The sequence below is a fragment of the Suillus fuscotomentosus genome (assembly GCF_016647785.1).
Source record: "Suillus fuscotomentosus strain FC203 chromosome Unknown F5891scaffold_630, whole genome shotgun sequence".
Lineage (NCBI taxonomy): Eukaryota > Fungi > Basidiomycota > Agaricomycetes > Boletales > Suillaceae > Suillus > Suillus fuscotomentosus.
This window is the reverse complement of record NW_024540142.1, coordinates 1-13681: the sequence shown is the minus strand read 5'-3', so window position 1 is coordinate 13681 and position 13681 is coordinate 1. Positions and strand designations below refer to the sequence as shown.

The window sequence follows — 13681 nt, the reverse complement described above, 5'->3', positions numbered from 1 at the left end:
AACATAAATATCCAATTTAAATAAATATTAAGTTTATTGATCGACATACATTTGTGGTGTCCTAGTAGTAATGGCTTTGTAGCCAAATGGTTAAACTCTGCGTTCTGTAGCACTGGATTAACTGTGGTTCAATCCTTGCAGACTGACAATTATTTTATAGAATAATTGAAGATGTGACGAACAATGGGCACCACCAAATGGCATGCTGTGACACTCCATGTACATGCAAGCGGTCCCCATTGTGCGTCATAACTTCATCTCATTTTGCGCACATGCCACAACAGAATCTTGGTGTGAGGGACGGCATGACATCATCGCCGCCGACGCAACTGTTTTATCGGCGGCGACATAATGTCTTCGAGTATGTATGCACATGTGTGACAATTACGCCAACAATCTTCGTCGCTGTGACTGTTCCGTCGACCACCTAGTGCCAGGAATGTTAGTGAATATGCGCGGTGTTACCATGCTATCTGATATGTACATATAGCTCAAGCGGCCAACTCTATATTAGTGCATTCCGCATAACGTTCGATTTATTGTATTACACCTCCACCAAATACGCATACTGGCCTTTCACCGTTCTTCCTGTCTGTCCGCCGATGCAACGGTAGCCATGGCGGAAATTACCATATTACCATGCCGCGTCTGTCTGCGGCGTAGAATTTATGGCGCACAATGGAAGACCGCTGGGATCACATAGTGTCTCACAATGTTCGCCAAACGTCAGGCTCAGGGGGTGTACCATCTTTGTCCACCTGCGGCGACAATTGAACCATAAAGTTCAACAGATTCAGTGGTGGTCCGCCGTCGACACCGTTGCGACGGCGGCGGTACTGAATTGAGCACCCTCCTTTGTTGTCTCTTTACATCAACCATCGAAGATATGGCGCGCAATGGGTGTAACAGAGTGGCGCCATAGTACTGGATGGCGGCCATAATCAAACATGAGGCCCAATGATGGTCCGCAGTCGCTACTGTTGCGACGGCGGAAATTGGAAGAGCTGACCCCTCTCCTTATGCCATTGCGTCCATCACAGAAGATATGGCGCACAATGGGTAGAGCAGCATGATACACCTGTGATGAATGGCGCCCATCGCCAAACATCAGGCTCAGGGGGTGGTCCGCCCACACGATGTAAAGCTCGACGGGCCATTGTGCATCGGTGTGCTGTCCGCCCATATAATATATGGCTGGTGGACGCTGCAATTGCCATTCGATATAAAGCTCGACTGGCCACGCAGCGAATGACGACAATGTTACTCCCCACCTCATCATAGGGGTGGCGCCCCCTGATGCATACCAGGCTTGCCTTGGCGGTGAGCCCCTGAGCCATGCATTTGGCGATGATGGCCAGTCAGATATATGGCGCCACCCTGCTACACCCATTGTGCGCCATACCTTCGATGGTGGATGTACAGAGACAACAGAGGAGGTGCACAATTCAGTGCCGCCTGAGCCTTTGTGGCGGTGGCGGTCCACCCCTAACCAAGATGCATCCGCCAATGAAATTGAGATTTCATTGTGGCGCTACATGCTTGACCGGTGGAGCGGCATGTAAACATACAGTCTGCCGCCAGACGCTTGGCCGGTGGAGCTATATGTAAAAAAATACAGTCTGCTGCCAGACGCTTGGCCGGTTGAGCTATATGTAAAACTACAGTATGCCGCCAGACGCTTGGCCGGTAGAGTTATATGTAGAAATGGGATCCCATCATTGGGTCTGATATTTCTGCCATTGTGCGCCATAACTTCAGTTATGAGAGGTAGTTCGAATACTTGTTTCTCATCTTCTGAAAGTTAGTTGAAAGGGGTGGTGATCCGCACCATGTATCAGGGGCGGTCCTCTATACATCATTGTGCAGTTCGCCCTTACCCATATATGTGGGGTGGATCATACTCATACCATTCGATGTAAAGCTCGACTGGCCATGCAGCGAATGACGATAATGTCACTACCGCATAAGAGGGTATATCCACATCGGTACATCCATATGGGAGGACTGTTCTTCCAAATTCCGCCGTGGCAACGGTGGCATGGGCGGACCACCCCTGAGCCTGACATGTGACGATGACCGCCATTCATCACAGGGGTACCCCTCTGCTATACCCATTGTGCGTCATATCTTCTGTGACGGACGCAATGAAACAAGACGAGAGGAAGATCACTCTTTCAAATTCCGCCCTGGCAACGGCGTCGACGGCGGACCACCCCTGAACTTGTTGAACTTTACGGTTCAATTATCGCCGCAGGTGGACAGGGATGGTACGCCCCCTGAGCCTGACGTTTGGCGAACATTGAGACATACAATGTGATTCCAGCGTGCCTCCATTGTGCGCCATAACATCTACACGGCAGACACCGCAGACTTACGCGGTACGGTACCGTGGTAATTTCCGCCATGGCTACCGTGGCATCGGCGGACCTTCCGGTGCCAGTAGGTGCAGTTGTTCGTCGCTCCGTGAGTTTGGCATTTGTCCATGTTTGTCCTTCTGATAGGGGTATTTACTCTCGTCCACCCATTGTGCGCCACACCTTCTGTGCGGACCATATTGGAGGACATAAATGGGGAGGCGGTGTCTTTATTGCCCCCGTGGACACGGTGGCGAGGGCGGACCTTTTCAGTCGACACACATCGCTAGATTGAATTTATGATGCACAATGGGTTGGCTTTACTGATATGTCCATGGGCCTTAATATTTCACCTTCTCCTCTCAGAAACGTAGGTGAAGGTCGCCACAAGCTATACTTCATATAGTATGCACTCCACATTCTCCTGCTCCTGTCTTGCCCGCCTTTGACACCTTCTCCGCTACGCCCAAATATCAAACACGCCATCATGGAGAGTTCTTACCATTTACATTGTTGCCTTCGGCCTTGATGTCATTAAGTAGCATGGTGAGTTCCTCTCGATTGTTACCATTGTGCGTCATATCTTCCTTGTAATGGTCAGAGATGACATCTTTGAAGCAGAACAAGGGGTTTTCCCCCTCAGTCTGCCGTTGATGTAACCTGCCTCTTGAATGCTCATTTGTCATCTCCTGGAGGTTTGTCGAAAGCGATATTGACCTGCACCATGTCTTTTGGACGGTCCTGTTGAATCTTCTTCTGGCTGATTGTTGACACCGTGTTGTGAAGGTGGAGTATTTGACTGTGTCGACGCTCCTAAGCATTCTTGCTGTTGCTTTTCTCCATGTCTCTGGTCGACACCCTGTGTTCCCATTCTTGGCCCATTCAAGTCCACACAGATCACCAGATTGAATTTATGACGGACAATGGGTTTGATTTTTCTGTTGTGTCCATGGGCCTGATTATTCACCTGGTGTTTAAAACGCCTGGCAGGAAGTCGCTACCGCCTATACTTCATATAGCGGGCACTCTCAAATTTCACCTTCCCCTCTCTTTCCGCCTTCGACACCTTCTCCGCTGCGCACACATATCCAATACGCCACGATGGGTTAGGGAATAAAAACGCTGGTGGGCGCACAAGTAACTGAAGAGGTAAACTAGAAAAAATACCCCCGGCTACTAGGTAGTCTGAGGTGGTATTTCGAGTATGGTACTCTCATCAGTTTTCTAGCTGGTTTAAATAGGGGGGGACACACATATTCGAGAGGAGTATGTGTCTGAGTACGAAGGTTTATCGAAGATAAGAAGTATCGTATCATGTCTAATAATGTTATCAACGTTAAGAAGCCTAAAAGTATTTTTAGTGCCGCAGCAGGTGGCCGAAGGCCGCCATTAAAAATCTCTCACAGATGTCAAACTCTATAAAAAGGTAAACAGGCGTACACAATCTATATTGAGTAAGAGGCAATAATAGTTTGATCCGAGTCCGGACCGAAGGTCTAGACCTATTACGTAATAGAAGTTCCATAAACAAATATCGGAACGACAACCGGTCACGTGACATCTGTCACCTGGGACCTGATTATAAAGGATATTTGTAAATAGGTTCGGTTAAATGTATGGTTTTGTTGACCCTAAGGCCTCTGAAACTAAAGTTGAGGGTGATTGTACAAATAATGTATTAAAAATGATGATTATACAATGCACAAAAATGCACTCAAGATATGGTATTGTAACCCTTTATTCACGATAGACTCAGTAAATATATAAAAATCTTAATATATATGTTATGTCTTATATGATGTCCGCCCATGCCACCGTGGCATATGCGGATGTGGGTATATAACAAGGTGTAAAGTGTATAGTAAGTACATACTGATATATGTCGCTATACATCTATTCATACCCACATATGTAACATTTGTATATGTGGGTATGAATAGATGTATAGCGACATATATCAGTATGTACTTACTATACACTTTACACCTTGTTATATACCCACATCCGCATATGCCACGGTGGCATGGGCGGACATCATATAAGACACAACATATATATTAAGATTTTTATATATTCAATATGACAATCACATATGTCCGCCCCCACAACCGTGGCGAGGGCGGAAATATCAAAGAATAGATTAGAATATGTATATATTACATGATAAAATGAATAAAAAACAATATCACGTGACATCGGAATCTGATCATCGCGGACATGAACAATTGTGACACGAGGCGAAGGCGAAGGTCGGAGGGAGTAGGAATATAAGGGCGTAGGGCGAAGGGAGCCGGATAACGATTGGAATCCATCTCAGAGACCTACCACCACCTACGATACGCACATTCAAGAATTTTATCTGTACAAATGCCCAAAAAAACGAAAGGAGGAGGCAGCAAGACTGCCAATGCAGAGGTAAGTCAAAAATGCGCAAGAAGAGAAGCAGAACTCACCTAAATTTAACACAAACGTCTATCAGGACGGAGAAATGACGAATCTCCACCTCGACACCAGACCCTTAGAACCGCTGGTACTTGACAATGATGTTGCCAAGATGATGCAGAAGTTGGATACCCAGGTCGGCAAATGCAAAGCGGGAGTTGCATGGATCAATATACTCGCACTCAGCAAGAGATTGAAGTTTGGGACCTATAATGATAGGGCCGAGAACGAAACAGAAACTAACAAATTAGTGACGTCTTTTCGCGATGGGATCATGTCCATGAAGGACCAGACAGCGATTCCGATCATCATCGATATCGCACGCATCAAAAATGCAGACTCGTTGTCGAAGGATTTCCTTGATCCGGGGGATGTACCTGAACTCGAACTCGTCGACAAAGACCCTATCGTGGTCGCATCGGGACAGCACCGACTTGCTGCCTTAGTGAAATTCAAACAACAGCTAGACGATGAGTTCAACGTACTGGCGAAGAAACGGGATAAATTTAGGGCCATGGACAAAATAAGCGCGGACCAAATGGACACGTACAACAAGGTCCAGTTCGATATGCGCGTCATCATGGGGATCACGGAGAGTGTTGGAAAATGGGGGGTGGTCGTATATAATCAAAGTGAGTGGTGTGTTCCGCGCATGCCACAGTGGCCGGCGCGTGTATAAGCAGACGCGACATCACAGAATGTCCGCCCAGGCCACTGTTCCCAACGCGGACCTCTGACCTTGTTGATTCTGTAGGGAAACTGTTAGCGAAGGGTAACGATGACCTGGCTACTCATCTGAGTCGCAACAATGCGTTGCCCGAGTACGGGGAGACCGACGAAGAGGTCATAATAACTGCGTTCAAGAGGATGTTAGTAGCCTACGACGCGGCACCAGAAGAGTCGAAACGTGATGCAGCAACCATGGCCCTCGTCGAGGTACGGACCACCGGGAAGAAAAACGCACGTATTCAGAAGGTGTTGCACCACGAAATGTTATGCGTGGTGCTCGCAACCCAGCTGCTCAAGCTAGGCCCGCATTTTCGTCGAAGGCGAGAGTTCACGGTGACATGGCTGTTCACATCGATTGGGATCTGCATGGGAGTGAGTCATACAATACGAAATGCGAAGTCAATGCTCACCTTGACCAAGCTCTACATTACGTTAATCAAAATTCGATGCGGACTCCTGCAATTGCTCTCTTCTCGCAAAGAGTTCCCATCGTACAACATCATCATTCGGTTGCTGCGGGACTCCGAAAAGGTAACAAGGAAGCCACCAAACAACTCGCGATGTTGCGCGAATCGATGAGGACCTGCAAAGAGAACGAGAAGGGCGACCTGTCGACGTGGATGGAGGTTATCGGGAGTTTGAACGAACACGCGGAGGCAGTCTTTACGGGGTACGAAGACATCATTGAGGAAATGACGCCTGCATATGTGACCACGTTAAGTATATATCGAGGGAGCGTGATACGCACCTTGAGAGACATGTGGTCCTTGTCGAAGAAGAGCGAAGACGAGATAAAAAGTAACGACATCTTGAAAAGTCTTGATAGGATCGTCGCGCGTGTGACCCTGCACCTGACTCCGGAGCTGGGAGCTAAACATGCGCCAGAGCCGATCCTGGGAGCATGGATGATGAATTATATCTGGGAATATCTCATCAGGACACAGGTTGGCATTGTGGAGGTACAGAAAACGATTGAACATCGGAAGATTGGGAGACTTACAAATTCCCTACAATAGATATGTCATTGGTTCGAGCCTCTGCTCGATCATTTCCGTCGCATCGGTGGGAGACAGCACACGATGGACGACTGGTCTACGGTCATGATGTTGAACATTGTGAAGGACCAACGAATCGTAGAACCCGATGCAGATATGGCCGTGAGTCCCGATTCGCGAGCGTGACGTCGAAAAACGAAAGTCCTAACATTGTGTTCAATGGTAGGTCGCAGAAATCATATGGACTTACAGAAAATCGTTTGTCATGAGGCTGAACAATGTGATGCTCAACATCGCACCTCAGCTCCCACCACGACCAAAGGACAAAGGCACATTTGATGACGCCGTCGCGAAAATGGGAGAAAACGAGCAGGTCTTGTACCAAGCTTTGCATAACATAGTGATGAAGAGAAAGCAAAGGAACGTCATCAATCCGAAGAACATTGCAGGGGAGGCACGTACCATTGCCGGCATTATGGGCCTGCACGTCACAGCTTGGGACTGGGCATCTCCGTCCATCAAAAACAATACGCGAGACCTGCTTCCCACCCTGCAGGCCATCATTCTGGAGCGGACGCACATGCAGAGCTATCGTCCAAAGCTATTGTCGGAGCCGTGGGTCGGTGCGCTCCGAAGACTCATTGAGATGGCCCTCGCGCAGTATGTTCAACCCCTGCAGACAATTGGACGATCCGGGTTAGAGACGACTGCAGAATGGACTTGGTGGGACGAGCTCACCATCAGCGACAAGCAGGCAGATCCTCAAGCTATCATTGATACACTCGAAGATGAGTCTGTGCAAGAGCAACACAAACTTGAAGAACGACTCACGCTCAAACAAGCTCATACGGACGCGATCCAGAAACTTATCAACTATGTCGCAAATCTACCGTGTGCTAAGTCCTCGTCCTCTTCGGATGCTCTGATATCAGCAGATGTTTCGATAGGCCTGGAATATTTGCTCCGGGTAAGAACCAGTCGTTATTTGATATCATATACGTACCTTCGAGACCATTTTGGGCTAACATCAATCTTCCTTTTTGCAGGCGGTGTTCTTGAACACATCTAGAGCTCGAGTTCGAGAAATGTGGGACAATCCAAATAAGAAGTTCAATGTCAGCACTGATGTCGAAGCACTGGACATCATTTTCCCACAATGTGAAGCTGACAAATTCACAACGGTGAGCTCAAGACGTCTCTCATATCTCCCGTTAATGTCCTATACTCACATTCGTAATAGGGATACGACGATGATTACGAGGATCCAGAAGACCACGCGGAAATGGAATTCAAGAACCCACGGAACAAAGGGAAGGCAAAAGAGATCCAAGTCTCTGACGAAGCTGACGTCCCTCCTACCATTCGACAAACACCTGCTTCCGGTTCCAAGCCTCCTGTGTCTAACGTTCCCACTACTGTCGACGGTCAGCCGCGTCCTGTACCTAAACCTCGTCCTGTGCCTCGCAAAACGCACAATGCACCTTCCACGTCTGAGGTAACCGTACATCCATCCTCCGGTCAACACGACAAGGATCCCAACGTTGAGTCTGAGGCATCTGCCAATGACCAGACGCGTTCATCCACACCCGCCGTTGCCACGGTTGCCCACGCGGGTGATATGTCAGGTGAGTGTCTAGATATATGGATGCTCACAATGATGCCTTCTCAGTACAATCAGGGGTGTGATAACCATGCTCCTACTCGTTGCTAAGTGGCTGAACACGGTGAGCACATGCCTACCAGGCAGTGTCAAATGAACATCTTATAACCAACTCATTGGTGTTGCATTGCCGAAATACTTTGAGTGCACCAATGGCGGCATCGTCTGTATGTTACATGACCATGCTGTTGATCACACTGGTGATTTAAGTATAGCCCCACGAACATCGAACAGTTAGTCCACACAATTCAGCTTCCAGTGCATGCGCCTCGGTGGCTTTGACAGCTTGGTCCTGTGCACGTGTGAATGTGTGGAGAGGTGGAGAAGATGGAATACCGTATCCACGTATCTAGATGCACACAAAGAGAAGATTCCACCGATGCATAGTTGGCCAACCTAATTGCCGTGTTCCATCTTTCCATAGTTGGGTCGCCTGCCGGCTGTTTGCGTTTCTGCATGAATTCATATGCGTTTCTTGGCTCAGCGCCTGAACTGCTGTCGGATGACAATTGACCAGTATCTTCGGTTATCAACTCAGAGAGAAGAGGGAGCGACACCTCCAGAAGCCTCAGCTGAGTCATTGGGTTGAGTACCTGCGCATATATGCAGTGGCAATAGAGAGCATATCAAATTTCTGAAGGACCGATATAAACGGGTCGTCGGCTTTGGAGCTGGTCAACACTATGTCAGCATTGCATTGTTCTAGAACTGGTACAGGTTCAGATGGGCAAAATGATGAGAAGGATTCCACTCAACGCATGCTCGTAAGATCGAAGTAAACATCCTTTTGCGTATCTTCGAGCACATAGACTATACACCTGACAGAATCATAGTATGGGCCTGCAACGCGCCCTCTGGAGGAAACACGCTAATATGCATCGGAAACACGCACTCATTGAACGACTTACGATTGGCAAGACATCATCAAGCAGATCTGACTAGATGGTCAGATCCATGGGACACAACACTCTTTGAGAAACTTCACCTTTGATGTGTTTGCATCGTCCTCCGAAATACCGTTCTCCATATTTGCTACCGCTGCCACTGATTCGGAATTACCCTCCCATCTGACTTTCTTTCGTGGCAACTGAAAGCTCTCTTCAGTGTCAGACTCGGCTGTCTGATTTTGCTCGTGGTTTTGTGCGCTCTTAGCGACTTCATTTTTACGGTGATTAGAAGACCCATTTTGTTTTGTCCTCTTCATGTCGTTCTGATGCGTGTCTGTAGATGGTGAGCGGTAACTTGCAAGGCAACGACTTGCAGTTATACTGTTACCAGTCGACATGTGCATTTTCATCAGCAGTGACAGTACAATGATGACGAGATGCAGACAAGGTAATAGGATCACTTCTTTACTTTCAGTAACTCTTTTGTGTCCTCTCCTGTCACTGCGTAACAAAGAATCTGTTAGTAGCAATCGTTACAAAGTAGGAGACAACGCACCATTCAACAAGAGGCTCTGAGCATCTAACATCACTTTATTCCCTGAGGAGGCTAGCATGTTGGCGACATCCCTTGCGGCCTCAAGCCGACAAAGCTCCAGAAATCCTTTATTCGTGCGCATGGCTTCACCAATCAGCTCAGCACTCTTTGCCTCACCTTGAGCTTGCACTATAATAGACTGTAGAAGACACATCAGAACTAAGAAAAACCGATAATTACTACAAGGATATATTACCTGCTTTTCTTGGATGGCCTGATCAGCCAAGAAGGCAGCCCTCAAAGCTGTTTGTTGAGCGACCTGTAGGGCAAAATTACCTCGGTGAATGGGATATGTACCAGATTACTTGCCTGCTTGGCCTCGACAGCATGCGTAAACTCAGGTGAAAATGCCAAATGGGTGATAGACACATCGTCTAGCACTGCATTAAAGCGCAATGCACAATTCGTCAGGTTCTCGCGAATTAACCGGGACACCTGACACATAACCCATCGTCATTTTACAACAGGGTAGCAGGTGAAAATACTGCGCACCATCTCACATTGTGTAATAAGTCGACTCGCATTGAACTGTGCGACCACACTTGAGGACTTCGTTAACTATAGACGGTAGTACGCGCTCGTCATAGTCTTTTCCTAGTTCACAATATATTTGAGGCAGAGTAGATACAGCCGGCCGTGACAGAACTCTGCAAGTAATGTTGACCATTTGCAAATCTACAATTCCAAATTAAGCGGGTGCAGGTGTGCCGCAAGCTGCAGACGTCACCTTTCGTGCCAGTCAAACTTGCTACACTCCAAGGCTTTGCACGAATGTCAAAAACTATTGGAGTCTCGAACCAGGGAACCTGAGGAGCATAAGCAAACAAAATGCGTTCAAAAGTATGAACCATGAGATGTGTCCCTTCACTGTACACCTCATCCCTAACACCCTGGAGACTGAAGCCTATCCATATGATTGGGTGCGGATGCATCTTTCGTGCAAAGGCCCAATGCCCTAGGGAATTTATTAGTGACAGGTTGTACAACTCGGATGAACCCTCTGGCACGTCGGGCAGGCTCAAGGGATTTTAGAGTGTTGTGAGGAATGAAGGGGTTCCACAATTAAGGAGGTATTGATAGAGGTTGTTGCGGAGGTCAGCGCTTTTGAGACATGAAGCAAAGTCTGATAGAACGGGTGGTATCGGTCCCATTTCGGGAATCGAGTCAAATTTGTGTAGATGAGGGTCAGGAAGGATGATAGACATAGGGAACGCGCTGAGGATGATGTTGCGAAGCTGGATGCAACGCGGAGGAATGGCATCGCAGAGACTAAAGTAGTACTCGCTAAGGAACTCTGGGAACTCATGAAGAAGGACGGGGAGGAGTCAGAGGGAGCTGCAATAAAAATTACGAGATGCGAGTTGGAGATTAGCATCGAGCCAGAAACTTGAAGGAGAAAAGAAGGAGCTTGTGGAACGCAGACCAGCACTGACAGGAAAAAGTCAAAAGAAGTTCCTCCAAAATTGAAGGGCAAATCTCACCTCGCGGGTGTCGGATAGTAGCAATTTTGGCATGAAGAGTCGATGTGAAACAAGGCAGAGCCAAGAGAATGCGAACCCAGGGAAGTAAGTGGGTTGCAAGTGTCACTGCGCAATTGCGAGCTACAATAAAAATAAAAAAATGGAAAATGGTGGAGTTGAAGCAGTTAAGAAGCGTGCGGACTACACGGTAAACATTGAACATATATAACAGGTCGAGAACAGAGAGATACGTACTCAGCTTGACGATCTCTGCCTGGCGGTTGAAGATGTGAATGATCTCGAGTATGATGACTTGCGTTAAGCCGCTAGAATATCTGGAGGAAGTGCTCGAGTACAACAATAGACCTGGCAAGACTTACTTTTGAACTTGATACGTTCATTGAAAGATGTCCATTGCCACTGACACCATTGACGGGTGGCTGACTGCTGTTCCTGGAACCAGCAACAGTTTTGCGCTCTTCCTGCATTCGTGCCCTGGCACGTACATCCAGGCCGTTCTCATCTTCCATAATCTGATCACCGCCTCGTGCATGACAAATTCCGAATTCTAGATCCTTCACAAGATCCTCCGCTTCATTATCGAGCTCGTGTTCGAACTCAAGCCTACCAGGGAGGAAGGTGGCAATTTTGTGTACCCCAGGAGCAGAGGTTGGGGCTACCTTGGGTGGTGGAGGTAGGGAAGTGGTCATGGTTGACATTCGTCTGCGCTTGCGAGCCTGGAATTCATCTGGGTCGATGTTAAATTCGACATCCATCCGCTGTAATATGATTCACTCAGTGAAGGGGACGACTTGAATCATATAGACGTACAAGAAGCGGCCAATCACAGAAATCAACATATACGCTGTTGAGCCGTAACTAACGTACGAAGTATCCTGAACAGCAGCAGCAGGCGGGTCAGGTGTGATTTTGAGAAAACCAGCTTGCACCAAGAGTCCCAAACTCAACTCGCCTTGTTCACATCAATCTTGACAGGATCCCGTGCTTCCCTGCGGTGAAGCTTACCTCCACGACAAGCGTACTCCCGGACGAAGGTCTCCTTGATGACAAGATAAGGTTTGGGTAAGATTCAGAGCTGCGAGCAGAGGGTCTACTCGGCTGGAGTTAGCCAATGTAAAGACGGTCTATTGGCAAGATTGAGGTCGTTGACAAATGAATCGTGTGCAACGGCGCTAAGACCAGAAGCCAAGGGTGGCAAGTGGCGGGATCCAAAGACGAAAGGAGCAGCACAAGGATTAAGGCCGGCATCAGATGTTTTCGGTAGCATGGGAGACTGGGCATACGCGGCAGCAGTAGAATTAACCGGATAGATATTGTCTTGGATGAATTGGACTTCCAGGCGTGAGGTCCCAAAGAACTGTCGTTGAAGTGCCTCTTTGGCTTCCTGAGCATCGAAGACATTCACGTATTCGACTAGAGCGGTTGTGGTTCCATTGCCGAGCATAGCAGAATCCATGAGCTTCACCTCCTTGATGAGACCGAAAGTATAGAACAGACGATGCAAGTCACTGGCCTGAGCAAAGAGAAGAATCGGCAAGTTCGATACCAGCAACTTCGAGGAAGGCGCATTGGGGTGAACTGATGGTTGGAGGTGCGGGTTGGTGATCGAACTCCATTTCCGGAAGTGACGAAGGGTTTGAGGATGCCAGCATCATCGTCCTGTCTGCGTCATCTAGGAAGCCTGTGACAAGGGATAAATAAGGTAGAGTACTTGCAACTGGATTTAGCTCGCACCTTGAGAACGTTGTACGACGGCTCAAGATACATCAAGGGTGTGTCCTCTGTGACGTGTCAGTAAGTTGAGCCTTGAATCGCGAAGCAAATGCTCTAATACTTTATTTGCGTTCGCGAGAGCGCACTCATTGCACGTTTGGCTTCCTCATGAGATGACATTACCACGAACCCGCGACAGCGAGATGCGTTATCGACAGTGGCGAGAATCACAGCGTGCATGACAGTACTGAAACGCGAAAACAAGGCGGAAAATTCGGGCCTAGTGACTCGTGAGCATGAAAGGTGTGACGACTAAAAGTAGGCACACTTGGTGAGATCAAAGGGCAGACCGAGCACGTAGAGGTTTCGACGCGCATCTGAATTCTTGCCAGCGCTTGGAGACGATGTTTTGTTATTGGCGGTGCCATGGTGCTTTGAATGGTGCATATGTGCACTGTTCAGTTTCCACATATTGAAAAGCACTCACATAGAGGATCCACCGATGTTATAACCAGATATACATAGAGCTTTCCTGTTGTGTGGTCAGTCGGTACAGTCAGGTGAGAGCGTACAAGTCTTGCTTAAATGCATCGTGTGTGAGAAAACATAGCACGCAGTACGGCGTGTTATCATTATAGTATGATGCGTCTGCGCCCCTCAAGCCGGTTGCTAGTTGTCTGAAGAAGAATTGGAAGATGTCCCTCAGCTCGGTATGGATATAAGGCGCGTATAGCCTGAGTATGTCGGCAAGATAGCATGCTGCGTAGGTCTTGACGCCTCTGTCTTTGTGTAGTAGAATGGAGGTGTATACGAGCTGTGTGCGGA

General features: G+C 48.0%; 5 protein-coding genes across 5 annotated transcripts; 1 reads left to right on the top strand and 4 right to left on the bottom strand.

Annotated features, from left to right (window-relative positions):
* Positions 1-871: 871 nt before the first annotated feature.
* F5891DRAFT_1204109 (uncharacterized protein) lies at positions 872-1390 on the bottom strand (the record flags this gene model as incomplete). Its single annotated transcript, XM_041368975.1, has 1 exon — positions 872-1390. One exon carries the CDS (start codon positions 1388-1390, stop codon positions 872-874), a length of 519 nt encoding a protein of 172 aa, XP_041216112.1.
* Positions 1391-4721: 3331 nt separating this feature from the next.
* On the top strand, positions 4722-8206 carry F5891DRAFT_1251064 (uncharacterized protein; the record flags this gene model as incomplete). Its single annotated transcript, XM_041369895.1, has 9 exons — positions 4722-4769; positions 4834-5428; positions 5551-5897; positions 6065-6484; positions 6542-6682; positions 6747-7487; positions 7567-7701; positions 7761-8145; positions 8190-8206. The coding sequence occupies 9 exons, from the start codon at positions 4722-4724 to the stop codon at positions 8204-8206; spliced, it is 2829 nt and encodes a 942-aa protein (XP_041216111.1).
* A 608-nt stretch (positions 8207-8814) lies between these two features.
* On the bottom strand, positions 8815-9033 carry F5891DRAFT_891063 (uncharacterized protein; the record flags this gene model as incomplete). Its single annotated transcript, XM_041373295.1, has 2 exons — positions 8815-8888; positions 8937-9033. Coding segments are annotated over 2 exons (171 nt in total), but the record flags the coding sequence as incomplete, so codon positions are not given.
* A 423-nt stretch (positions 9034-9456) lies between these two features.
* On the bottom strand, positions 9457-10567 carry F5891DRAFT_1096594 (uncharacterized protein). The gene is made up of 8 exons (XM_041363521.1): positions 10511-10567; positions 10390-10468; positions 10213-10337; positions 10155-10190; positions 9972-10097; positions 9859-9921; positions 9624-9801; positions 9457-9568 (listed from the first exon to the last, which is right to left on the bottom strand). The coding sequence occupies exons 1-8, from the start codon at positions 10511-10513 to the stop codon at positions 9525-9527; spliced, it is 654 nt and encodes a 217-aa protein (XP_041216109.1). The 5' UTR covers positions 10514-10567; the 3' UTR covers positions 9457-9524.
* Positions 10568-10690: 123 nt separating this feature from the next.
* On the bottom strand, positions 10691-13303 carry F5891DRAFT_1285550 (uncharacterized protein; the record flags this gene model as incomplete). Its single annotated transcript, XM_041370583.1, has 13 exons — positions 10691-10956; positions 11014-11090; positions 11144-11263; positions 11378-11448; positions 11503-11901; positions 11954-11987; positions 12011-12090; positions 12149-12182; positions 12238-12695; positions 12755-12802; positions 12878-12924; positions 13003-13136; positions 13185-13303. The coding sequence occupies 13 exons, from the start codon at positions 13301-13303 to the stop codon at positions 10691-10693; spliced, it is 1887 nt and encodes a 628-aa protein (XP_041216108.1).
* Positions 13304-13681: the final 378 nt, after the last annotated feature.

What these genes read in the sequence shown, in the direction of transcription:
- F5891DRAFT_1096594 (XM_041363521.1), bottom strand. An exon ending in TTATTACACAATGTGAGATG is followed by an intron (nt 10,098 to 10,154) that starts GTGCGCAGTATT and finishes GTTATGTGTCAG; the next exon opens with GTGTCCCGGTTAATTCGCGA. An exon ending in ATGCTGTCGAGGCCAAGCAG is followed by an intron (nt 9,922 to 9,971) that starts GCAAGTAATCTG and finishes TTTGCCCTACAG; the next exon opens with GTCGCTCAACAAACAGCTTT.